General features: G+C 58.3%; 1 protein-coding gene and 1 long non-coding RNA gene across 2 annotated transcripts in view; one reads left to right on the forward strand and one right to left on the reverse strand.

Moving 5' to 3' along the window:
• LOC115344332 overlaps positions 1-3296 on the forward strand; it is a 38786-nt gene extending 35490 nt beyond the window's left edge. Inside the window, exon 4 of the long non-coding RNA XR_003924506.2 lies at positions 912-3296. This is a non-coding gene — a long non-coding RNA (uncharacterized LOC115344332). The remainder of the gene's footprint in view (positions 1-911) is intronic.
• Positions 3297-6109: 2813 nt separating this feature from the next.
• MRC2 (mannose receptor C type 2) overlaps positions 6110-25545 on the reverse strand; it is a 29943-nt gene continuing 10507 nt past the window's right edge. Inside the window, exons 2-30 of the mRNA XM_030023064.1 lie at positions 24044-24442; positions 23622-23795; positions 23245-23409; positions 22941-23054; positions 22060-22203; positions 21313-21501; positions 19973-20127; positions 19599-19706; positions 17056-17171; positions 16751-16899; positions 16408-16625; positions 16006-16148; positions 15473-15575; positions 15212-15350; positions 14862-14897; positions 14337-14497; positions 13947-14014; positions 13613-13713; positions 13345-13490; positions 12832-12946; positions 12582-12745; positions 12275-12383; positions 11556-11794; positions 11295-11463; positions 10952-11101; positions 10535-10654; positions 9942-10121; positions 9537-9563; positions 6110-9000 (exon numbers count right to left, since the gene is read on the reverse strand). Coding sequence (XP_029878924.1) covers positions 8780-9000; positions 9537-9563; positions 9942-10121; positions 10535-10654; positions 10952-11101; positions 11295-11463; positions 11556-11794; positions 12275-12383; positions 12582-12745; positions 12832-12946; positions 13345-13490; positions 13613-13713; positions 13947-14014; positions 14337-14497; positions 14862-14897; positions 15212-15350; positions 15473-15575; positions 16006-16148; positions 16408-16625; positions 16751-16899; positions 17056-17171; positions 19599-19706; positions 19973-20127; positions 21313-21501; positions 22060-22203; positions 22941-23054; positions 23245-23409; positions 23622-23795; positions 24044-24442 — 4322 coding nt within the window. The 3' untranslated portion in view covers positions 6110-8779. The remainder of the gene's footprint in view (positions 9001-9536; positions 9564-9941; positions 10122-10534; positions 10655-10951; positions 11102-11294; positions 11464-11555; positions 11795-12274; positions 12384-12581; positions 12746-12831; positions 12947-13344; positions 13491-13612; positions 13714-13946; positions 14015-14336; positions 14498-14861; positions 14898-15211; positions 15351-15472; positions 15576-16005; positions 16149-16407; positions 16626-16750; positions 16900-17055; positions 17172-19598; positions 19707-19972; positions 20128-21312; positions 21502-22059; positions 22204-22940; positions 23055-23244; positions 23410-23621; positions 23796-24043; positions 24443-25545) is intronic.

Consider the following 25545-nt stretch of genomic DNA (forward strand, 5'->3'; position numbering starts at 1 on the left):
GTCTTCAGCAGCCTGAAACACTCTTTGTTCTTCAACAAAAAGTTTCAGCCTGTGCACCCTTTTCCCACCCTTTCAAGCTGCGTATTGCCTTGCAGCTTTTTCCTGAACATGACCATTAGTCATGATAAATAAAGTCTTCTTCAATCCTACAGCGCTTCTAAGTTTATAGCAATATTCCTGGAATATCTTCTGTGAACAATGGGGTTTTAAAATGAATTAATGAGAAGAAAAGAACAATTTAAAAAGGTAGTTAAGATACTTATTTGAACTTATTTATACTACTTCGCTATCACCTGGTAAGTTAGGGATCATTCAATTCCCGTATCTGAGAGTAACTCAGTTTACATTTGTTCTTTGCCTTGTAATTGTAAAACTACTGCCTCCAAAGTTTCTAGCCACAACCTTGACTTTGACCTCAAAGTTAAACTATCCATTACAGAGATATTTTATCCATTTTCCATTACAAAGATATTTTTCTTTGTCTCAACTCTGATTTTGTAATGGGTATTTAAACAGGGTAAACTTCATATTTAGATAAGTTGTGTAGACAATGATTATGGGCTAAGAAGAGATTAACTCCCCGTTTCTGATGTAAATGCTTGCTGAATTGCATTACAGAACAGAGACTCCTGTCCCTCAGCCAATAGGAAGGACTTGTATTTCTCTCAAAGGTAGAAATAAAAAGAAAATTAAAGGGTAAGGAAACTTTCTCTGGTAAATCATTTATTAACCTTACTATGTTAATATTCTCCAGAGATGTGAATTGCCTTCTGTGGCCAAGCCAGCCACTTCTCCTTCACCTTCTAGGTCCTATTACAATTCATTGTGCAGGATTAGTGAACAGAAAAATGAGAATGCGTATTTTAAATAGACATTTTACCAGTGAATGAAAGGTATTTGTTGTCTTGCAGATCCGTTTACCAAGGAGCTGGTGATGAGGTATGAAATCATGCTGCTGCTGCTAAAGAAAGGTTTCTCTGAATTCCAACACACCAGTTACAGGAAAAATACCACATATAAACAGGATTTAAATGACTTGTAATGCCTGGGAACAATGCTAAATGCCAAATGAGTTATTTCATTCTAGAGGAAGACTTCACATCTTATGTTTATAACACAGCTACTATTCTCATAGCAAACCTCTTTCAGCTGGAGCGAGTTTCGTTTCTTTGTTGGACTTGCTTCCACTTCCATGGGGTTTTGCCAAAGGAGGGCTCTTCCCGTTCTGTCAGCTGGGGCTACAGTGACACCTAGTAACTGCTTGGCTAATTACAGCTGAGGTTTTCCCAGGCTCTATCCGGCGTGGTAGCTCCAGCAGTGAGAAATTCCTCACCCACAGCAGGATTTGCCTTTTGCACTACTAGCATATCGCCTTCGATTGCCATGAGAGCCAGTGCTCAGAGCTGAATAGTCTCAAGCACTGAGAAATAGCAATTTGCTTGCTTATGCTGACACACTCCTTAGAATATAAAATCATGCTTTGAATCAGACATTTTAATTAATTAGTGATAGTGTCACTTCTAAAGAGACATTCCTGCATACTTTCTACATTTTACATTATCCCCCATATGGCCACTATGCCAGCAGTTCATTCCCCAGAAGAAATACATCTGCTAGTTGTCTTATTGAATAGACTAAATTTACTTCTTACGTAATATTTAAGAATTAAATAACAATTCAAAAGCTATAGATTTGACAAAACCATCAAAAAGAAAACTGCATTTTCAGCTGTATTGTAAATAATAACCAAGGTAATCTAAGAAAGCAGGACTTTGCAGTTTTTGCATGATTTGCAACCAGTGACTTGAAAAGGTTTTTCCACATATTAAAACTTAACAGCAGTACTGTCAGAATTACAAAATTCCCATTTTAGGAAAAAAAGATGCTGAGGCACTGGGCACTCTAGTGATTTCCACAGTGTTTAGAAGATGTTTCTGTACAACAAGGAGACCATACTTTCCACCTTACTGTACTTTCCCACAGTAATTCAAACTGTGTAAATCTGAAGGCTATATCAATTAATAAATATCTTTTGAATGTTGGGGAAGCTGTTGTATCCTCAGATGGGCAGCAAAACTGAGTTCAGAAGGGTTTGCACAGGTGCCTCAGAGCAGAACAGCAGGCTAGTAGTGCAGATAATTGGCAATCAAAATAATTATTCAGTGATTGTTCTCTACTTCCAAGCTTAAGAGAAAGCAATGACATTTCATCTTGTTCAGTTAGTATTTTTCTTGTTGATGAAGAAAGGTATTCTAAAACACCCAGCTTGCTTCACTTACAAATCCTGACTCTGAGAAAAACAGCTAAAACTCTCATGATGTTGGAATTTCACCAAGAAGCCTTTATATCAAGTACCCTTTTCATTGTTTTTTATACCCCCACTTTTCTTCTACTTTAATTAAAGCCAAAACAACTGTGTTTATGTCACACAGTCCTTTTTGTAGTCCTACTGATGTCTTTAAAAGTCCAAACACCAACTGCTAATTACTTTAAAAGACCATAGGTCAAGGCAACTAGTAGTGAAGTCAACATAGCATTTCCATTGATTATGTCCTAAAACTGCCTCACCTAATTGGAAACAGTTGGCTAGTAAGTTGGGTTTTTAACTGACCTCCTTTAACCTTTAAAATCACAAGCTACGGAGATGCCTGTGGTTCCTTTACTGTGTGTTTTGAGTCACATATAATACTGACATTCTTTGCTTCTGAGGTTTCTTCTGATTAGAGCTTGAGCTTATAAAGTGATGTGATCCTGTACACAGCTTACAGCCGAAAGGTCCAAAGCACACTTACATATCTGTTGATCGAATGCATGTGACAACAAATCATCGAGTGCATTGCCTTCAGCTTGAGTGGGATGAACTTTCGGTAACGTTCTTGTGTTTAATGTTCCCTTTCTTTAACTAGCATGGCCTCAACAGAGAGGGGCTTTTCCTTTATTTTAGAGGGGAGAATGAAGACAGAAGAAAACCAGTTACGCAGATCTTGACTTGAATGCTGACATACAAAGACACCGAGTTGAATCCATGCAAAGCAACTAGAAAATACTGCTGTTGTTTGGAAGTGAAAATAGGAAGGAGCCTGAAGGCTTCACTGTACTGTACAGCAAAAAGCCTGGAGCAGTTGTATCTCAGCAAAAAATTGGATTGATTGGTACAAATTTGCTGTATAAATTCTTCTAAGCTACGCTCAGATTTGTACATGAACCTCCTGAATTCTTGTCTGATTAACACATTTCCTAACTTCTCAATTCCACATAAACTTGAAATATTTTACTTAATAAATCATCATTCTTTTTCTGTGTGTGATGAGAGGGTATAATTTTGCAAGTTTTGAGGCACTTAATATCCCCGATGCTGCTTGCTAACACTGTGCTGGTTATTGTCCATCACTGGAAACCTGATCCACATCCATGGCTCTGCTCCCTAGTCTCCAAGTTGGTCCTTACAAACTACGTACTAACTGCATGAATTAGAAGGTAATTATTAAACATGAACTATACATGATAATATAACCGATAACCATCCCAAGTGAAGAGTACCTAGCATATTTGTGATTATTCCTGAACAAAACTACTTACTAAGCAGACACTGTATTCACAGAACATTGCATTCCTTCTTTATCCAGCAAAGATTAATAACTTCTGAGTCAGACTTATGCCTGGATTCTGGGAATGAGGAAACAAAAGACCTTGTGGTTACTCGTTTTGCACAAACTGGTTCTTTTCAGAGTAGCGGTTTTTACCATGGGGTGAAATGAAAACAGCTGCCAACTGCAATTTGCTTCAAAAAGGCAGCGTCCACTGGTCACAGTCCGTACACGTCTGCGGCTCTGAGGAGGCCCGATCTTTGATACATACTACAGCCACTGAGCGTTTTCTTTTTCCTGAACGTTTAACACTGAATTCTCACCTTCGCAAACACTGCTGTGTCGGATCCGAGTGGTAAAGAGCAGGCTCAGCCCAGCGGACTCCTCACCCTTTTTGTGCACACTGCTTGCTATAGCTTGTAGATAAAACAGCCGGCGTGTCTTTAGAAGAGCCAAGCATGGCATTAACTGGTTCTGTACTGCCCGTACCATAAGGCTCCCAAATATATTTGAGCACTTCCCCCACACTGTGGCTACTGGGACCATCTCAGTGCAGGGCTAAAAGTATTCAATGCAGATGATGAGCAAGTCCTAAGCAGCTTAGGTCTACTTTTACCCATCAGTGCAGGCAAAATCGAGCAAATTAGCCTCTTAGGGCAGGATCCTGCTCACCTAACATCAGGTGTGATGTAGACGCTGCAGCTCAGCTAGCTGCCCCAGCCTTCTTTTTTTTATTCAAGAGAACAGGGCACTTTAGGTCACCATTCATCTGACCCAGTTTACTAGTGCCCAGTGAGTGCACCCGAGCTGACTCCGACGGGAGCCTAAGGCTAGGCCAGCAGCCCAGGTTGACTCAGATTTATCAGATGAAACCCACCTTGGAGTTTCGGTGTGCTGTGCTGCACATAGACACGCTATAAATTGCTTCTGAAAAGAAAACAGACGTTCATCTTCAAAACCCTTACCGCTAGCCCGCAGGCCAGGGGCTGGCAAGAAGCACACCTGCCAATGGCTAATTTTAGTGTCCTAGTTGCCAGCCTCGGAGGTGTTGCCTTCCCTCTGTCTGATACCTAAGTAGTCAGTAGGGAAATTAAAGGGGATTAAAATAACGAGGCTATTTCGTATCCTTCTCCAGATGAACCCAGCCTGAACCAGACCTCATGGAATTTTCTAATGACTCCCTTCAAATGGGTGTGCTCAGCTCAAGTTCAGAAGAGCAGATAAAAGGTGGAGACTTCATTTCCGTGAGAAAGGGCCTTTGGTTACTACAAACTACTATTTTCTCCAAAGACTGCATTTCTTTTAAATTAAAAAAAAAAAAAAAAAAAAAGCCCATTCTGTGCTTCACTGTTTAAAATCAGCAGTGCAAGTTTTACTGGGCTTCCTTTGAAGAGAAACCGCATACCTGAATTCAGGTCAGGTCACCCTGAGAGCATTTAAGCTCCAGAATGAGGATGACTCGAGTGTCCTTTTCCCCGCTGCAGTGCGGTGTCGCTCAGCATTATTTCCACTGCTGTTTGCAATTAAATGGAGCAGCCCTCGCCCCCCGCCCCGGCCCCGCCGTGAGGTCCTCTCACCTCTCGGATGAAAAACAAAAGAAGAGAAAAATCATCTGTTTCTTCAAAGGCATCCTTAGAGCTTCTGCTCCAAGCACCTGCTGTGGGCTCTTCACCAAACGAAAGGCAAAACTGAATGGCCCCAGCAAACCCGAGGGAAACCTCGGTGAAATCTCCTCTCTCCCGACCCCATCAGCGTGGTGGGAGGGCGCCGGGTCTGGCCCCCAGGGAAGGGAGCAGTGGGTACGGGCAGCCCCAGGCTTCCGAAGGGACGGGGAAGCCCTGAAGCGAAAAGCGAGGCGAGAAAACGGCACCCTGAGCGAACGCGGCGCAAGCAGGGGGAAGCCTGGCGTGCGGAATCGCGGCCAGACGCGACGTCCCCGCTCCGTGCCAGCAGGACGCTGCCGACCTCGCTGCTTCGGGAGAAGTTCTCTTCTGCAACGGCTTTGGCGCAGCTCGCCCCTGCAGCCTTCCTCCAGCAGCAGCGCCCAGGAACGCCGCAGCCCCGGCCAGGGTGTTCGGTGCTACGGTGGTCGCGTCCACTGTTCACCGCTCCGATACGAGCTACGGGATGGAGCAGGTTCAGCTGGATTACGGCCCCATCTCCCCACCCTTGGCGAGAAACAGAAATTTCGGTACTTTTCCAAGGACCCTGCTCAATCTGACATCTTCCTTGAACTCAGGAGTCATCCGCAAGGAAATGTTGCCCGTTCTCCTTCGTCTTCTCCCTCCAGCTGACTCTGCCAAACAACAACCAGCGGAGGAGAGCCACCATACCCACGGGACGCACAACGAAGCAATGCCAGGAATTAATGTAACACACACCCCCTCACCTGGGCAGCCTTTGAGCCTTCTCCACTAGAGACTGGTAGGTGTAATTTCAGCTTTATGTTCGCTACTTGTTAGGGAAAGACAAGTTTTGTTTTTCCCAAATAAAAGGGAAAAAAAATAAAAAAAGGAATAAAATAGGTGGGGAAGGAAATTTTATTTCCAAGCTTCTAAAAGGATCTTACAAACCACAGAGAGTAAAAAAATGCAAAACTATATATATATATTATATATATATATAATTGACAGGGTCCTTTGAAGCAATTCTTCACATTATTCTAATGGTGATAGGAGATACCACTTAACCATATATGCGTTTTTCCCGTAATCTTGATCACTGCCAACAGCTGACAAAACTCTTCTCATACCAAATTTCCCCTAGACTGTACAGATTTCTTTTCTCGAAAGCAAAGAAGGAAAGAGAACAAATTAATCAAGGAGGGAAAAAAAACCCAAACCAAACCTCTCTTAAAGAAGGTGTTCCCAGATAGAGCTGTGTGAAAGCCGGTCGCGATGCCTCCTGCACGGCTACGGGACCTCCTTCCTAACCCCCAGCACTCCACGACTCTCTGCGGCACGGGCTTTCCTCCGGCACCGATAACTCACCACCGTCCCAGCCGTATCCCCCTGTGCTTCCCTGCGCCCACCTTGCCTGGGCTCTCATGCACTTCTCCAAACGAGCCCCAATCCTGCCCAGCTGCACCCCTCGACCTCAGCACCGCTCCTCGCCCACTCTTTCCCACCAATCCTAACCTCAACCTTTATTTTTTTTAGGACTTCCCAACAGCTCTGCTCATCCAGGAGGAGTTAATCCCGGACCTCCATCCCCACCAGCAGCACAGCTTCCAGCTCAGCATCCCTCCTGCTATTCCAAGCACCCCTGCAGCAGGGATGCCAGCACACTCCAAGCTTGCTGCTTGGTACATCAACGCCCGCTGGGGATGAGAAGGAATTCACGCTCGGCTTTTCAGGATCCGGCACCCACGGCAGGAAGCCATGGGCCCACGGACAAAACCAACAGCTCCAAACCAGAAAGGACCTCAGGAAATCAATGCAGAGAAAGCCAAGAGACAGAAATGGAGCCGGGGCAGCTCCGTGCGCTCCAGATTCTTGCTCGCCCTGAAACGTCGTGGCCGCTTTTGGACATTGCCAAAAAGTAAACAAAACCCCAACGATCCCTTGTTCCCCCATCCCACCCCCCCAACAGTTTCTTAAACACTTAATGTCCAGCTTAAGTGAAATCAACAGATTTTAAAATCCACACAGATGTCAAAAAGGAGAGTAACAAAAATTAGCTAGTTCCCGTTGTCGTGACAACAAAAAAAAAAAAAAACCCCAATCAAGCCTCGGAGGCAGAGGGCTAAATGCAACGTCTCTTGTAGGGGCTGTGCCGCCCCACTTCAGAGGTCTAAGGGGCTCTTTGGGTCCCATTCCCAGCAGGGAGACCCCCTCGGGGCCCAACATCTCTCTCCGTCTCCAGACATCCTCTGTCCCGACCCCGGCACCGGGGATGCTGCTGCAGGCAGCCGAGGGAGGAGGATGGCTCAGCCCCGCTCCTTCCTGCACAGCTCAAAAACCAGGCAGGGGCTTAGCCCTGCGCCGCCTTCCTCCTCCTCCTCCTCTACTACATCCTACACGTAAACCAGGCAACCACAAACACCCCAGCCAGCTGTGTGAAAGAACGTATATATTCAGCACGCACTCAATACAGTATAGCAAAAAAAGCTATCGTTTCCTTAAAAAAAAAAAACACAAACCACTGAACTTTCAAAATAACCACCAAAGCTTCCAAATCGCTCCCCACCCTACAGCCCTGACGCTCGTCCTTCTGGCCCGAACAAGGCAACCAGCGGCAAGCGACCCCAATCCCGCGCCGTCCCTGCCCGGCATGGGACAGAGGGTGGCCCCGGCTCTCCGGCAGCGCCTCATGCCGCAGCACCCAGCTCCTCCCGCGGAGCCTGGGGTGCTGAGGATGCTCCCACCGGAGAAGGACCTGGCCAGCCGTTTGCTCCGGTGCTATCCCGTGCAGTTATTTGGGGGACACGCACACCAAAGAAAACAGAAAACTGGGCAGGCTCTGGCTGCCAGCCCAGGGCGAGCAGCCGCAGCCTCGCCGGGGCTGGATGCAACCCTAGGGATGTGCCAGGGAGCAGAGGGGATCCCATCGCTGATGCCGGAGGCGGGGGGGGGGTGTCCACGCTCGGATCGCTGCGACGGCGTCTCCGCTGCTTTCTGCCGGAGGTTGGGGGACGAGGCCGAGGAGGGGGAGAAGAGCGGCACGGTGGCGGGGATGGGGGGGCTGGCAGGGCCCTCGCCGCTGCGCGCGGAGGGGAGGTAGATCGGCTTTAGAGACCTCTTGCCCAGGAGGATGTCTTCTCGGACACCAGCTCGGTTCCCGGGGGGAACGAGCCCACCGCAGGGCCCCCCAACGCCTGCGCCTGCCTTCTCCCAAGGGGAAGGTGTCTCGGAGCCTGTTCGCGCCGCCGGAAAGCTCTTGAACTGGGCGGGGGGGGGCGACTTTCCTCGAAACTTTTTAGCCCTGAAACCGCCTCCACGGCTGCTGCAGGCAAACTCCCGGCAGCTGGGGACAAGCCCGGAGGTGGTGGCAGCGACCTGCGGGGCGGGAGGGACCCCGGCTCCCTCCACTCGCCCGCCTGGCCGGACCCCAACCCCGACCCCAGCCCCTCTCCCTGCCCTGCTGCAATGGTCCCGCTGCCGCCCCTGCCCCGCGTGCCGTGGGGATAGCGTGTGTGATGCTCTCCGTCCTCCCCCCTCCCCAGGTCCCCGTCCCCAGCGTCCCCCCTGCCGTTAGTCTTGCTGCTCGTTCATCTCCATGTCTGACACCAGGATGTTCTTCTCGGCGGATTCGCTGGGGTTGGAGGTGGTGCGGCTGTAGCGGGCGCTCTCGAAGGCCCCCCGCTCCGCGCTCCGCCGACGCTTGTACAGGTAGACGGCGATGCCCAGCATGGCGCACAGCGCCAGCGTCGACAGCACCACCACCGCGATGGCCGTCGTGTTCTCCGGCAGAGCTGCAGGGAGGAGAAAAGGCCGGTGAAAGGCAGCCTGCCGTCTCCCGCTGTCTCACCTTGCGAGAGGGGTTTTGGCCGGTAGACCCAGCCAGCCAGGGGCTCTCGGGCAGAACGGGTCAGAGCGGGACAGGACTGTGAGTCCGCTTCGGTGTTTTGGGGACATCCTGCCTGTGGCACAGCTCCCGAGGCCGGGCAGCCTCTCTGGGTCACTCCTGATGCGCGTGAACATCTGGCAGCTGCCTGGGATGGATCTTTGGGATCCCACCAGCAGATGGGGTGTCCATCCCCACCAGTTGGGGCAGGCACCGTGGGCAAGGGCAGGAGAGCCTGGCAAGGGGCTGGCTGGACACGCTCCTCCACGGAGGAATGGCTTCTGCTACTGGGGAGTCCTAACCCAGGACCAAAACCACCTGGAAGTGGGATTTCCCACCCGCGAACACCATTTTTTGATTATTAATACAAGCCAGGCTGCAGTATGGTCCCCCAGCACTGGTTCCCGGTCCCAGTACTGTGCCCAGGCTGATGGTGCCACTCACCTGCCTTGGAAAAGCTGCTCTCCTCCACTGCAACAGCAACACAGACAGATGAGCGTGCGGCCACAGCACCCTCCCCTCTTCCCAGCGCCGGCACCGCCGGCTCCGCATCCTCCGCTGCTCCCAGCGCCGCACCGTGCAGACGCTGGGTGACGCACAGCCGCGGGGACCCGCTGGTTCTGCTCCACCGCCGCCCCACCGCCCTCACCCTGCCCCAGCCACTGAGACACGCACAGCCCAACGGGGACCTGCAGACCCCAGCACCCTACAACCCCCCCTACGCTGAAACTGCCCAAAACACGTGGCCGGTGCTGCCGGTGGGACAGAGCTCTGCCCTGCGGCACCCGGACCCCCAGCTCACCCCACATCAGCCCCAGGTGCCTCGGGCAGCAGCAGGGGGGTCCCTACCTCGGGGGATCTTGCAGATGACCCCCATGGTGACGTTGGTGCAGGAGCCCAGGCGCCACACGCCGTTGCTGCTCTGGATCCAGTAGCAGCTGTTCTGGCTGAGCATGCTGGGCCCCGTGTCGTGCTGGCCCCAGTTGGAGTAGTTCACGGCGGTGTTGTCATGCCAAACCAAGGTGCCGCCTGGGAAATGGAAGAATTAGGTCTGGGGAGGCTGAAGGGGATGTCCCATCTTTGCCCCAGTTCAGAAAGCACAGGGAGGCGTGATGGGGCGATGGGGAGGTGTGATGGGGCAATGGGGACATGTGATGGGGCAATGGGGACATGTGATGGGGCACCTTCCTAAACCTGCAGGCTCCAGTGCCTTGGAGGAGGCTCTGGGCTTCAAAGCACCACTGCCATCCCACCAAGCCAGAGGAGGACACACTTGGCACATCCAGCACGGCCTGAGGCACTGGGGCTCCTGGTCACACCACGGCATGAGTCCCCCCCCTACCAGTGCCACCACCAAGGGCTTCCTCTGCTCACCACAGACCTGGTGGGAATTCACGGTGGTGCCTGGGGGAGTACCTAAAACCTCACTCCTTCCTTTGTACCTTTGGGGTTGAAGGTCATGCCCAGCCAGGCGCCCTTGGATGGGCCCTTGTACGCCTGGAGATGCTCCCACACGAAGACGTTCTCCGTCTCGTCCTGGATGGACAACACTGTGCCGCCGACTGCGGAGGAAAGAGTGTCAGGGAAGAGCCCAGACCTCAGAGGACGGAGCTCGGGAGCAGCAGTGCCCGAGAGGACAAAGCCGAGGAACCACCCGTGAACCACGTGGGAGCTGGGGAACCCTAGCACGTAACAGCAAGGAGGAGACGATGGCTGACCGAGGCTGGACGTGGGCAGGGGTCCCATTCAAGGGTGCTCTGCTGCACCCACGGGCATCCTGGGGAGCCCACCCTCTTACGTTTCCAAGGGTGCGTCACCCCCCTCTGCCCCCACAGCCCCCCCCCCCCCCCCCCCAGTACCTTTCTGGCACCTCCTCATGGCATCCTTCTGCCCCAGGGTGATCTCCATGTGGAAGGTGTAGCAGTGGTCCCGAAAGGGGATCCAGGACGAGTCCTCCAGCGATTTGGGACAGCTGCCGCTGTAGCTCCACTTGTGCGTGCGGGGGGCACCTGGGGAGCACACGGTGCATTGGGGGGGTGGATGGAGGGGCACAGGGTGTCGGGCTCTCGCAGCACGTTGGGGCACCCAACCCCGCAAGGATGCTCACCGGTGGGATGCCATCTCCAACCACCCTTGGTCGCTCCCCACCCGGTCCGCCCTGCGCCGAGCCCCACCGTGTGTCGTCCCCCCCCCGGCCATCACCTGCTCGGAGCTGGCAGATGCCCCCCTGCAGCTTGGTGTCGCAGCCGGCCGTGCGCCAGCTCCCGTCCACGTCCATGTAGGAGCAGCCGGCGACCTGCTGGGGCTCCCCGTCCTGCCAGTTAGCGTAGAAGAGGTTCTCCTCCGTCAACCACGAGTAGCTCCGGCCTCCCTGGAGAACGAAGCGGAGGAGAAGCCGGGGGGGGGGGAGCTGCCGTGATCCCCTGCGGACCCTTGGCCCCGGCGCCTGCCCCCTTCCCTCACCTCGTCGTTGGCCAACCCGATCCAGAGCGGAGCCCGCAGGCTGCTGACGGCCTGGGTGAGGAAAGCCTGGCTGTAGGGGTCGGGGATGGTGGCCAGGGTGGCGTTGAGGGTCTCGCAGAGCAGCAGAGCCTCATGCCACCTGAGGGGTTTCTGCAGGATGCGGTAAGTGCTGTTGTGGTAAAAGAGGGTGCCGGTGGGCGAGGGGGGGTACGGCGTCCGCGCGGGGCTCAGGGATGGGTCTGGGGGAGCAAAGAGACATGGTCAGAGGGCACGGAGGACACTCCTGCATCCCAGGGATGACCCCCCTCATCCATCCCACCCCCCCGAACTGGGGTGTCCCCGACAGCGCTGTGCACGGGCACCTGGGGCCATCCCGGTGCAACCAGGGAGGGCGGAGAGGCCACGTCCCCAGGGGCGACGAGCAGTGACAGCCCGGTGCCATCCCCACCTCGGAGCCGTCCACCAGGACGCACGTCCCTACGGGACACGCCGAGCCAGGCTGGCGTCCACACGTTTGGGGCTGCCCCACTAAACGGCTGGGACCAGGGACCCCCTGCCCCCGAGTCAAGCTTATCTCCCCGCACTCCTCCAGCACCCCGACCTCCCCCCAAGCCGAGCCCATCGCCCCGACCCCCGGGGCACTGGGGGGGGGGGGGGGTGGTGGTGGCAGGTCCCCAGCGAGCAGAAGCCGGGGGTTGTCCCCCTCGCCCCGCTCCTACCTATACTCCGTTGGCAGATGTAGCCATGCTTCTCCTCCAGGCAGCTCCGGTCATCCCAGCGTCCCGTGAAGTGGGGGGGCAAACCGTGCCACACCACCACGCAGTTGGTCTGCACAGCCAAGCCGCAAGGTCTTAGCATCGTCATCCCACCCCCATACCAGAGACCCCCCCACCCTGCAGGGCCGGATCCTGCTCTGCCCTCGGAAAGCCACCCCAGCACGCTATAACCTTCCATCCTCCTGGTGGGACGTGGGGCCGAGACCTTCCCGGGGATGGGGGATGCTACGGGGGGGGGGGTCTCACTCACCGGTTTGTCGCGGGCGCTGGAGGCACCGCAGCCCGAGGGCTCGCCGGGCGCCCAGCTCACGTGCCGCAGCGGCTCGCCTTCCACCCACTGGAAGTCCCTCTGGGCGTCGTGGAGGCCGATCCAGAGGTCAAAGGAGATGTTGGGCAGCATGGACGTGATGAAAGCTGCAAGCGATGGGTGAGACGCTCGAGTACCACCCCCCCCGGCAGGTCCCCAGCCAGCGGGGCCGGTGACGGCGGAGGGGACCTACCCTGCTCCAGGGGGCTGGCGATGGTGGCCAGGACGGCGCCCTGGCTCTCGCACGCCTGCTTCGCCTCCGGCCACATCACTATCTCGGCTTTGTCGTGGCCGTTGAAGCTGAAACACTGCACAGGTGGGGGCACGGGATGGTCCAGGGGGTGCAGCCACCCCCCCCCCCCTCAACCCCGAGCCCTGTACCCTCCCCACTCAACCACCCTCTGCAGCCCCATTCTGCCCCAACACTCCTTCTCCCCTTTGCACCCTCACACCTACTGGTCCCCCAACCCCTCCCGCACCCCACGGCGCACCTCTCTCCCGGCATCCATGTACGTGCAACCCTCACCACCCTCTCCTGCACCCGCACCTTGCCCAGCATCCCTGTGCGAGTGCCCCCCCCCCCCAGCATTTCCCCCCAAAACACATACACGCGTCCCTCTCCACCCTGCCGTTTCTCAGCCACCCCCTCTCCGCCTCGGCGGGGCTGGTGGAAGGCGGTGGCCGTCCCCTCTCCATCCTACCGTACCTTGCTGAGGAAGGGAAACCAGCCACGGGGACAGCCCCCGCTCGTGGGAGCGGGCAGCGGCGGGAGGGAAGGCTTTTCGGCCGTCCCGTTGCTCCGCTTGCAGATGTAGGGCAGCGCCGTCATGCACTTCTGGTCCCCCCAGTCCTCTGTGGGGAGGGACAGGACAGGCATGACCCCCCCCGCCATTGCACTGGGATAGGGGTGTCCCCGCTCAGCCTGCGGTCCCAGCCCCTCCAGAGCCCCGGCACGGCCGGATCCTGCCCCTCACCTCTGCTGGCCGTCATGTACACGCACTTCTTGTCCTTGTTGATGGGCCGGGGCTTGCCCGGCGCCCAGGAGACGAAGTTGAGGAGGGACCCGTCGGACCACCTGGGAAAGGCACCAGCGGGAGCACGAGGCCGAGCAGTAACTTGGCGAATGGGACCAGTTGCACGCCCCAACTGGGACCGTGCCCCACCGCTGCCCTCTCTTGGGTGAGGAACCTCCATCCCAGCACCCCAGATGAGACCCCCGAGGTGCAGGCGCTGAGCCACAGCGCTCTGAGAGCCGGCGACAGCGGCACGGGGACGTGCAGGGATGCGGTGGCTTGGTCTCTGACTTACTTGAACCTCCCATCGTTCTCGTAGGTGTGCAGCCCGATCCACCAGTGCTGCTCCTGGCCCCTGGAAAACTGCACGCCCGGAGAGGACACGTCAGTGCCCTGCAGGGACTGCGTGTCCCTGGGGACAACCGTGGCCACCCCGGTCACGGGGACCGGGCAGCCCCCCCTGCAGCTTGCGCCGCGGCAAAAAGCATCACCTTGCAGAGCCCCAAACCCGCACCCAGACGCCGGGACCTGTTGCCACCACACAAGACGCATCAAGACCCCAGCAGAGCCCGGCTTTCCCCAGACAACATCCCTCCAGCAAAGGATGAAAGAAGCCGGGGAGGGAGCAGCCTGGGGAGGCAACGGAGCCCGTCGGTGCCCCGGGAGGTCCCCGTCCCCCCGGTACCTTCTTCAGGTTCTGTCCCAGGAAGCGCAGCTCGGCCTCGCCGTGCACCGACGCCAGCTCTGCCTGGAACCAGCTGCAGATGCGCTGCGCCTGCACCCACGTCGAGTGGTGCTCGAAGAACTTGTACTCGGCCTCCTGGTACTTCACCCACTCTTTGCTGCCTGCAGGCAGGGACCGGTGTCACGCCGTGGCTGTGCCACCCCCCCCCCCCCGTCGCAGCCAGCAGCACCCGTCACCCTGTCCCTCGGTCCCCCGTGGGTTGCTTTTGCCCCTCTCCTGCAGCTGAGGGGGCCTGATCCTGCCCGGTCCCTGCAGGCAACCCCTGCAGCCACGTCGTGCAGCAAGGGGCAGCAGGATGCCCGGGCTCCCCTCCCTCCTACAACCCTACGCAGGATCCGTCCTCCTCCGGATAACGCAGCAGGGATGCTCTGCAGGGACCGCGTCTCGCTCGCGTACGCGACGGGGAGGCAGACGCCCGGCGAGGACGGTCTACATCGGACGGACGCACGTCCACGGCCAACGCACCTTGGGTTGTGATCTCCGGCTCCTTCACGTCGGCGCCTGGTGGAAGGGCAAGGAGAGGCTGTCAGCGGGATGCGGGGCTGGGATGCTCCCGCTGATGCTTGCCTGCAAACCGCCCATGGGCTCCAAGGGCGAGATGCCCTCCCGAATGCCCCCGGGATGGACGGCAAGAACCTCTCCTACCTCTCCCAGCCCCTGAATTAGGACTCATCCTCCCATAAAAGTGCAGCCTTCGGAAGGGAGGTGACAAGAAGGTGCCCCTGCACCCGCCCCACCATCCCGCAGCCCATCCTCTGCCACGTTATTCAAAGCTGAAGGGTTTGGGGGGCAGGGGGGGGCTCTTCGTTGGGCACCTTTGGGCAGTTTGCAGATCCAGTCCAGCTGGGCTTCGCACTGCATCGGCATCCACTGCAGGGAGGCCAGGTCCAGCACTGCGCAGGTCCGGATGTCATCGTCGTCGTAGTTACTGCGGTCAAAGTTGTGGTAGAAAAACTGGGGGTCGAGAGAGATGGGCGGTGTTGGGCATTTCCACCAGCGCCGGATTTGCCCCCCACCCTGCACCCCAAATGCCAACCGGAGTCATCTTGCCAACGCTCCCCCCCCCCCAGACTCACCCCCAGCCCGTCGCTCCACCTCCAGCTCCTGTCCCCTGCGGGGTCCCGCCGGTTCAGGCCGATCCAGAACCAGTGCTGCTCGTGGAGCTCCGGCTCCGACTCCCTGCAGGGAGCCAGGGGGAAGGGTGAGAACACAGCTCCCCTCCAAACCAGAGGTTTTTATATTTATATACAAATATATATTTATAATCTGGCCTTTTTTTTGTTTGTTTTCAAAGCCCGCTGTCCCCACAACACCCAGAGGCAGGAGCTCAGATAACAGGCATGCCGGCTCAGGGCTGAAGGATTTTTAAACCCAAGCTCTATCCCCAAATTACACCGAATTTCCTGCACTTCTCCTGCATCCCCTCTTCGGTGTAGTAACACCAACTGGCGCACCTTCTGCACACAAGTTTGTACTCAGAGAGTCACGTCCATACCGCGTCCATCCATCCATCCATCCACCCGTGCGTGCCAGCGCACGGGCAGGGGTGCGGGCTCGTGCCAAGCACACTCGAGCAGCGGGACGTGTGCCGGCAGAGCCAGCCTCTCACCCGAAAATCTTGTTGAGGGTGTTGGCGACGAAGTGCTCCTCCTCGTAGCTGCCCAGGCTGAGCAGCTGGGCCCCCAGCTCCCGGCAAAACTCCTGCGCCGCGATCCACGTCTTCTTCTCTTGCAGTTTTTCAAAGTTGAACACCTGGGGAAGGAGGAACCGGCAGCGGAGGGGGCTCAGCGCTGCGAGAGGAGGCAGAGCATCGTCCCCCACCTCGCAGGGAGCAGCATCCTGGGGCACGCTGCCCGTCACTCAGCCCGAACCAGGCTCGTGGGGTCCGGGCTGCCCTTTGCGAGCACCAAAATAAGCTCCTTCACCCCTCCTGCACCAGTGGGGAGGCACACGGACCCCCACAACGGCCAGGACAAGCCCCCCCCCCCCCCCCCCCCCCAGCACCCCTTACCTTGTAGCAGTGACGGAGCTTGGAGTCGGAGCTCCATCCCGGGGGGCAGGCGGCGGCGAGGCTGGGCGTTGGATAGGGACCGGGCAGCTCGGGGTTGACCGGGGTGCCCAGATTCTGCCGGCAAATGTACTTGGCCTTGAAGGTGTTGCAGTTCTTCACCTCCCACAGCCCCACGGAGCTGCCGGTGGCCAGGGCCACGCAGCCGCCCTTGTTGTAACCTGGAGCGCTCACGGGAGCGGGGAGGATGCCAGCCTTAGGGTCAGACCGTGCCGGGCGGCAGAGCCAGCACCCACCCTGCACGGAGGGGACATCCCCATCCCACCCGCGGCCGCCGTCCCCTTACCGGGCTGGTCGCGGTTCCAGTGGGTGTACATAACCTCGTCGCCGCTCAGCCAGCGGAAAGCGCCCGTCTCGTTGATGTCCTGCAGCGCTGTCCAAAAATACTCCCCGTCCCAGCCGTAAATAAGGCTGCTGACATACGCCTGCTCGAACCTGGAGGGGCGGCGAGAGCGGGCGATGCCGCGAGCCGAGATGCCGAGCAACCCGCGATGCTCCAGCCCTTGCGGGCAAAGCCCGGCTGTCGGGTCGCACCTTGCCTCAGGGAGCTCGTTTTGGGGGCAAAACCACCGCCGCCGGCGCGGCACTGACCTGTTGGTGATGGTGACCAGCGTGGAGCCGTAGTCGGAGCACGTCTTGCGGGCGTCGCTGTAGGGGACGCGGTCCTCGCCCAGCCAGAAGCAGGAGGGGCTGTGCCACTTCCAGCCCTGGGGACGGGTGACAGGGGACGTCCGCCACCGCTCGCCCCAGCCCTCCCCAGAAGGACGGGAGAAAACCCGGGGTGGGGGCGAGACCGACGTCCCACGTCCCCTCGCCGCCACCTCTGCCTTCTTCTGGGAGGTCTCCTGCCCGCCCCCCACCACCGCCCGCCCCGGCTTGACCCCGCTCAGCTTTGAGCTCTAACGAGCCCCCCGGCCCCAGAGGACATGGCTGCAAGGAAAAACAAACACCCAGGCGGCTTCAAAGCCAGGGAAATGGCTCTCCCTGCCAACGTCCAGCCCCAGCCGGGGCGCGGGGAGGGGAACACAATCCTCCTCTATACGCCGCAGGGCCGAATCCAGAGCGAGTCCCGCTGCAGCCTCCTTTAATCCCCCGCCTTGTTGATGTTGGAGCCTCTCCGGGGCCGGAGACACAATAGTGCCTGTTTTCTGCCAGAGCGGGGAACGGGGCGGCCCCGGGGCTGGCAGCGGCAGTGGCGGCACGGGGAGGGACACGGGGGCTCGTCCGCGAGAGGGGACACGCGCATGATGGAAGAGCAAGCCGGGGTGGGAAGGGTGAAGGGGCTCAGCCGGGGAAAAAAGTGGCTCCGGGCTCAGGGACCCTCCTGGCACGGCAGAAAGCATCGCCGGGGTTTTTACCCCTGGGTCCCTCGGGCATTGGAAGGAGAGCGGGGGACGCGTGCCATCTGCAGCACCATCAGCACGGTGGGGAGGGAAGTGGGAGGGAGCGCAGCCTTGGGAGACCAAAAGGAAAATGACCCCAAATCCCATTTTTTTTTCCCCCCAAGTTCCTGCTCCTGCAGTCTTTCCCCAAAATTAGCAAACCCAGGTATGGACCCGCCGGCTGGGTCCCGCCGGGAACAGCATGGATGCCCCTGAGCACCTGAGAAAGGGGCCCGGCATAGGACAGTGCAGGTCCCCGATGTCCCCAGAGGGGTCCGGATGGTCCCAGAGGGGTCCCCAACCAGCCCCGGGCCTCAGCACCACTAAAACGACAGGGCTGCTCTCCCATGCACTGAGCACCACAGCAAAGCCCTGTGATCCAAAAAGGGGCCAGGATGGGACTGTCAACCCCAACCGCTGCCTCCAGGTCCTGATCCTGGCATCCCTCTCCGGCTCTGCCTTTCCCATGACCCAAACCTCCGTCCCCCATTGCTTCCTTTAAGGCTGTTCCAAAAATAAAGGGGGTTTGGAAAGAGGGAGAACAAGCAGCAAAGGCACCAAGAAAAACCAGCACGATGGCCAGAGAGGACCGTGGCCGATCCTCTGAGGAAGACGCTGCCTCCTCTCCATCATCCTCTGCATCTGGGTGGCAAATAGCCCTGTTGAGGATGAGGAGGAGGAGGAAAGATGGGAAAAGGTCTTTCTGTGGTTCATTTATCACTCCCAGTTTGTTTCCCAGCGGGTGCATCTCTGCTGGACACTCAGGGCCAGGCTAAGACGGTGGCTGGAGAGGCAGGAGGGAGTTAAATAGGGGACATCCTACTAGTCTTCAGGACTGCCGTGGGGACAAGCGGCACATTGCCATCGAGCACCTCGTCGCCAGCGCCCGCTGACTCCGGGGCTCCTCCAGCTCTGGCTGGCAGCCCCCCCCCCCAAATCTGGCCCGGCATGCCAGCTCACCCGGCTGCTGCTCTCCCCCCGAGCTCTCGCAGAGCCAAGCGGCTGCTGGGGTTTGTCTCTGCTGCGGTGGGGTAAAGACCTGGGAGGAGCCCGGCAGCACCTCTGGGAGCTGGCCCGGAGGGGCTGCTTGCTAGTCCGAGCGCGAGCTGGCTTGCTCTGAAACGCTGGGAGACGTTCAAGAGCGGCGGCGATGCCAGGCTCGCCACTCGAAGACTTTGCAAAGAGGCACAAAAGCCACTTCCCAGCAAGCGTGGGAACGGGGCGGCCTCAGCCCTGCTCGACAACTGGGGAAACTGAGGCAGGGTGCGGTCCGGGTGAAAACCCACCAGTTTGGTGGCCGTGTCCCCAAAACGCCTGTATCCTGCCCGGAGAAGGCAGCCTGCCATCACGCCGAGGCACAGGGCCGGCAGCTGCCTCCGTCCCGCCGGGCTCCCACGTGGAGCAGCTTTGCTGCCGGGTTTTGGCAAGAGAGAGGCAAGGGGAAAAAAAAAAAAAGAACGTCCCTGCTGGCAACCAAGCCAGCCCAAGGGGGAGGATCTTGGACGACGGAAACATGCGTTTTGTCCCAATTTCTTCCCGTGGCCTCATGCAACCATGGAAGCGAGGGGCTCAGCAGCCCCAGGATGCTGTCACGCCGGCAGCCCCCGGGCACAGACCCGCAGCTCCGGGTGCTGCTCGACCAGGGCTCCCTGAAATGGTTTTGGGGAGAGGTCCCCCACAACCCCGAAGCCCCAAGCATCGGGCAGAGCCGTGGAGCGGCCAGAGCCACCTCCCGCCCCAGGTCCCCCTCACCTTTCGGCACCCGTGGTCATCCTCCTCCTTCTCCTGGCTCACCCGACCGGGCTTTTTGCAGATGGATGGCAGGGTCTGGTTGCACGGGCTGTCATTCCACCTCCCCTCCTGCACAGCGGGGAGAAGGGCAGGATTGAGCTTATGTGACGGCCTGGGGAATTTCCCAGCCCATCCATCCCCATCTTGGGTCCACAGACTTTCCTTCCCTACACCAAATCCCCAAGGATGCTGCGCTGGATCCCTCCCATCCAAGATAAGCCAGGTTCAACCCTAGCCGGAGATGTTCCCCGAGGTATCCCTTCCCCAGCCATGAGGATGCTGCAGTGCTCTCTGCAGAGGTGCAGGATGAACCCCCTCCTGCCCCGGGCTCTCACCGGTCCCCAGATGGTCACGCAGTCTTCCAGGCTGTCGCGGAAGTTGTTGGGCTCGAAGGGGTGCCAGTACGTGAACCTCACGGGTGTCCCATCCGACCACTCGAAGTTCATCTGCAGCTTGAGGTCATTTAGGCCAATCCAGAGCTCCTCCACATCTGCCGAGACGGGAGGGTCGGGGGGTGAAATTGTCTCTGTCTGGCTGAAACCTTGCAGAAACCACCCCCCCACCCCCGGTGACATGAACCCCCGTGATGGGACCGTGGCAAAGCACCTGCCAAAACCCCACTGCAGGACTCAGCCTCTAAGCCCAGCGGTGCCAGCAGGCAGGAGAGGGCAGGACAGGGCAGCTCCTGCCCGCCAGAACGGACCTGCAGAGGGGGAAACACGGGGACATTTGCCAGTTTTCACAGAGGTGCTGGCAGCAGCAGAATGGTAAAAGTCCAGACCCGCAGGCTCAGGTCCAGTGAGCTAATGGTTTTCAACCATTTCTCCATCCCATCCCCATCTGGCAGCGCTGGCACGTCTCCCTCCTTCTTCCCCCCTCCTAAGGCTCCTGCCTCCCTCGGCATTAACTCCCTTCGGCCCCCAGCCCCTCTCCGGTCCCCGCTGAAGTCTGGGTCCCCCCATGTCCCCACGGTGGGTTTTGCTGCCAGGCTCTTCCTCTGCGGCACAGGCTCGGGCTGGCGGGAGCGCGTAATTTGGCCGGAGGGGCTGCGCTCACGTGGGAACGGCAAAACCCGAGCCGAGGGTGACCCTAACGAGGGGTGGCACAAGCAGGGTCTGGAGCGTGGGGACACGGCTGCTGTCCCGTACCACCGTGTGATTGCTCGGGCTGAAACTTCCCAATCTACCATCCCAGCTCCGGCACATCCCGATGCGGGAAACTTCAACCCACTTACAGCTGGGTGAAGCCAGAACTGGGAAGAGAAACCTGGGATGCCGTAGGCATCTTCACTTGACCTGCTGAGGAGGACACTCGTGTCCTGGGGAGATTTAGCAGTAAGAGGTGCAGCCTCCTCCAGCAAGCCCAGCAGGATGTTTTTTTCCCATCTTTTTCTACATTAACCAACTGGGACTAGTGCCATTCCCAGCTGCAGCTGTGTATTTTCTTCCTCGGCACTGCAGGCTCCTGGGAAAAGCTTTTGCATTTGCTGGATGGAGGATGCGCCCGGCACACGGGCTCCCCCAAGCAACACATCACCTCCCAGCCTGGGGTCTCCGCTCCCTTCACAACCACAAATTAATTCAATTTTGCAGCCTCCATCACAGAGAAGTGACCTTTCCACGGACCCCAAAATGGGACGGGAAGGGTGCTGCTGGCACAGCGGGCTCCCCCTTACCTTGCTTGATCTGCTTGGTGACGAACTCCAGCTCGGAGAGGGTGTGGATGCTGACCAGGTCCCCCCCGCTCCGCAGGCAGGTCTTCTTCGCCTCCTGCCAGCTCTTCTTCTCTCCCACCAGACGGTAGCAGTTGGACTGGAAGGGCTGCCAGCTGGGCTCGCAGTCCACCTTCACCTCCGACCACGAGTCTGGCAGGACACAAGGCAGCCTGAGGGCTCCCGTCCTGCTCTCCAACCCTCTCCTTGGCAGGGAGGGGACCGTGGGGAGGGAACCACAGTCCCACGGGGTGCTCAGGACACCAAGCCAAAGCAACAGTGGGAAAGCTACGGCCGAAACGTAACACGCAACGGCAAGGTATGGGCAAGGGTGGCTTTAGAGCTCCAGGGACAAAACAAAATCCCTTTTGTTTGCAGAGGAGCGATGGCAGAGCAGAGAGCACCCCATCCCCTGGGACCGCGGGGGACCTCCCGCTGCTCTCGATTCCTCCCCTACCACCCAACCTGTGATTGCACCAAGCGCTTCTCAGGGGATGCTCCTCGGGGAGGACTTTTTCCAAATCTAGGCAACCCTGCGGAGCTCAACCACTGCTCTGCACACCCAGGGCACCAGCAAACTGGATACACCACGGGCATCTCCATGGGCTGCTCCGGCATGCCGGCAGCACCCCCTGACCGTGCCGGGATGGGTGCACACCCGTTCGGGATACAGGGCTACCCATTCCCGGCGCTACTCATCCCCCTGCTCACCCGTCAGGAAGGGATCGGCGGTGGCGTTGGGCTTCTTCTTGCAGACGTAGGGGAGGGCGATGCCGCAGTCGCGGTTCTGCCACCCCCCGGACGACTCGGTGCGGATCACCCCGCAGTTCTCCTCGCTGGGGTTGTCGGGTTGGTCTGGAAAGCGGGGCGAGGGGGGGGGACACGCTGCTGAGGAGCCGGGGCAGAGCTGCCAACGCTGCCCACGCAGGCAGGGCACCACGCGAGGGCAGGCGCCGTCAGGGTGCAGCTCTCCTGGCTCCAACGCCAGCAAAGACCTCTTTATTTTGTTATTTTGCATGGTGAAGACGTGACCCCGTGTGCCCAGGATCCTTTATTGTGCTTTGATGCACGAGGACCTGGAGCATCACTATTTTACCTAGAAATGTTGGATGGCAGTCGGGGGGGGACACGGTACCAGACCTGAACTGCTCCTGCCTGTCCCCAAACCTCCTCCTGGGCTATCGCTGTCCCCACGAGTGCCTCTGGTTGACAGCACTGGGCATAACCGGAGCAGCCCTCGCAAAGGGTCCTTCTGTCCCCCGAGCACCCCAGGGTTAGAGATGGGTGTCCGCAGCTGGGGACCACTCCCCAGCCACGCTCCGGCACCGAGCTGGGATGCAACGACCCTCCAAACGAGGAATCTCAACCCAGGTTATCCGCAGGGCTGCTGAGGGCTTGCAGAGGGACAACCCCCACTCCAGCACCCTGCATCCCCGCTCCAGCTCCACTGATGTCCCAGGCTGCTCCGCAATCCCACAGGGCTCTCCATCCCCGGGCAGCAAGGGGACACCCCGCAGCAGCCCGGGTCACCTCCAGCGGTGACAGGCTGTTCCCCCGCTCCCCCATCACCACCGTGACCCCCCCAGTCTCACCACTCTCCCAGTTGAGGTATTTGAGGGGCGAGTTGTCCGACCACTGCCAGCCTCCATTGATGTCCAGGTCGTTGAGCCCAATCCAGAGCGTGGAGCTGTACCCCGTCAGCAGCCCTGGGACCGACGCAGCCAGAGGGGCAGGATCAGTCTCCCCCCAGCCCCAGCTCAACACCCAGCCCGTCACCATCCCCAAACCAACCACCCGGGGCAGGCAGAGCGACCTGGCACCGGCGACGGCCGCGGTGCCGCCAGCTCTGCCCCGGGTGAGGAGGACAGGGGTGCAGCCACGCTGCCGTCGTCTCACCGTTGATGTAGGTCTGCTCGTGGATCTCGGTGATGCTGAGCAGGTTGGCCCCTTGCTGCTCGCAGCTATTCCAGGCCTCCCGCCACGACAGCGTCGACTGGAAGTTGAACTGGTAGCAGCTGTTGGTGAGGTGGTCCTTGTCCCAAAAAGTCTCGCAGTCGTTGCCTGCAGGGACGAGCAGGGTGAGCACCCGACGCAGCCCCACCTGCAGCTCCGAAACACCCCAATAACCCAAAAAAGGCAGAGAGAGAGAAGCCAGCGGGGCTGCTCCGGCACTGCAGGCTGCTCGTGGGAGGAAGGACGAGGCAGGAGGAAAGGGAAGAGGCAGGAAAGCCCCCGGGAGGGATGGACAGGGATGCGTCCCCCCCCCCACTTACTCTTTATGGGGCAAAAGCCCCATCGCTCATCCTTGCCGTAGTCCTGGGTGGTGGCACACCAGAGATGGCCGTCCTCCCGCCCCGTGCTAGTGCACTCGTGAAACCACTGGTTGTCGTACTTGAAGGGGATGGTGCACGGCTTCCCGTGCGAGTTGCCCTGGATGGTGTAAATCTCTGCAGGAAAAGAGGAGCCCTTGCTTGAGGCTGCGTCTACGGGGGGCTGGAGGGAGGTTTGGGGTGAGGGGTGCGGGTTGGCCCGGCACGGGGGCTAGCGGGGCGCCCAGAGGCTGCCTGCTCCCCATCATCCTCATCCTGCCTGGTTTCGCAGGCAGGACCCGATTGCTGCAGCACCACGGCCTCAGCTCCCGTTTCAGGGCTGGTTTGGGTTATGGGATTAATACTAACGCCCAGCGAGGCATTACCAGAGTACGGCACGGAGCACAGATCCTCCTCGGTGCCGTACGTCCTCCACTGCGAGCCGTGTCCCTGGTCCCCCCTGTCCAGGGAGGAATTGCCCGGGCGGGCGCCGAGATGCTGGGAGAGCTGTTCCCCGAGACCGCGGCAGCTCCAGCGCATGTTGACGGACTCGCGGTCACACTCGTAGGTGGCCAAGGGGTGCAGCCCCGCCGTGGCGTTGGCCCCGTGCCACGACACCCCCAGGCACTGCATGGCCCCCACGTTGAAGAGGCGATTTCGTGAGACCCATTTCCACTGCTGGGCCGGGGCGCTGGCGTTGCAGCCCTTGGTGAGCCTCACCAGCGAGTCCTTCGTCTCCAGGCAGCCCTGCGCGCCCGCGTTGTAGATGAGGAAGACTTTGGAGTCTGGGTAAAAAACAGGGGGAAAGGGTTAAAGCATCGCCGAGGATTCGGCGTCGTACCACGCATTGGCCCCAGCCTTGCAGGAGCATCCTGGCTCCCCTTCCACGCACATTAAGTTTTGGGGTGCATCCCCGTGCACGGCACCCGGCACTCTGAGGAGCACCGCTTCCCCACAGAAATAACCCTGGGTTTTGCCCCGATGCCTGTCCTCGGGGTGATGGGCTCCAGACAGGGTGATATGGACGGGTGTTTGCACCCAGAGCCGGCTGAAGCCTCGCAGCATCCCCGCGAAGCGCCGGCAAGCGCTGAATCGGGCATCGGAGCCGGTTCAAAGAGCTTGCCCGCTCTAACAGCATCATCAGAGCCATTTAAAATTGAATTCCCAACCGCAGCATCCTGAGGCATCGCAACAAGCCCCCGCGCCGGCGGAGCCCACGCCGATGGCTTCGGCACCAGCCATCTGCTCCGGGTGGAGAAAAACAGAGTGGGGAAATAGAGAGCACATCTGTCGGTTTTTACGTGTATTTGGGGACCCGTTAAAAAAAACTGCGGAGCACGCAAGAACTTCGGGGGAAGGTCTCCCAGCGCGTGAGCAGGGAGCGATGGAAAACGCCGGCACGTAGCCGTGGCTCCGGCAGGCACGGCCCCAGCCCCAGCAAATACAAACCGTCGCGTCGGACCCTCTGAAATCCCAGCCCAGGCGTTGGGAGGCGGGAGCGGAGCGAGGGGAATCGCTGCCAGCAGATAAAGCGCTAGCGCAGCTGCGGAGGGGAGAACGGCCGATCTCAACCCCAGCTCGATGCACGTCCGTGGTGACGGTCCAGCCCTGCATCCCCACGGCAATTCTCCGACCCCCAGCATCACCGAGGGCCGCCCCAGCACCCGAATCCATCTCAAAACCTGTATAAACCAGTAAACCCTGGACATTACACTGGGACACGTTGCTCCAGCTGACGTGTCATTTTTAAAAGATACTTTATTTCTTCAAATGCACGTTTCTAAGCTAAAAAGCCGCCCCCGGGCTCCGCGCAGCCGCTTCTTGCCCCAACACCCCAGCAAAAAAGCTACCCAAAGCAGCACATCAACAAGACGACTTCTGTCGGGTT

Source organism: Aquila chrysaetos, chromosome 8 (genome assembly GCF_900496995.4).
Source record: "Aquila chrysaetos chrysaetos chromosome 8, bAquChr1.4, whole genome shotgun sequence".
Classification (NCBI taxonomy): Eukaryota; Metazoa; Chordata; class Aves; order Accipitriformes; family Accipitridae; genus Aquila; species Aquila chrysaetos.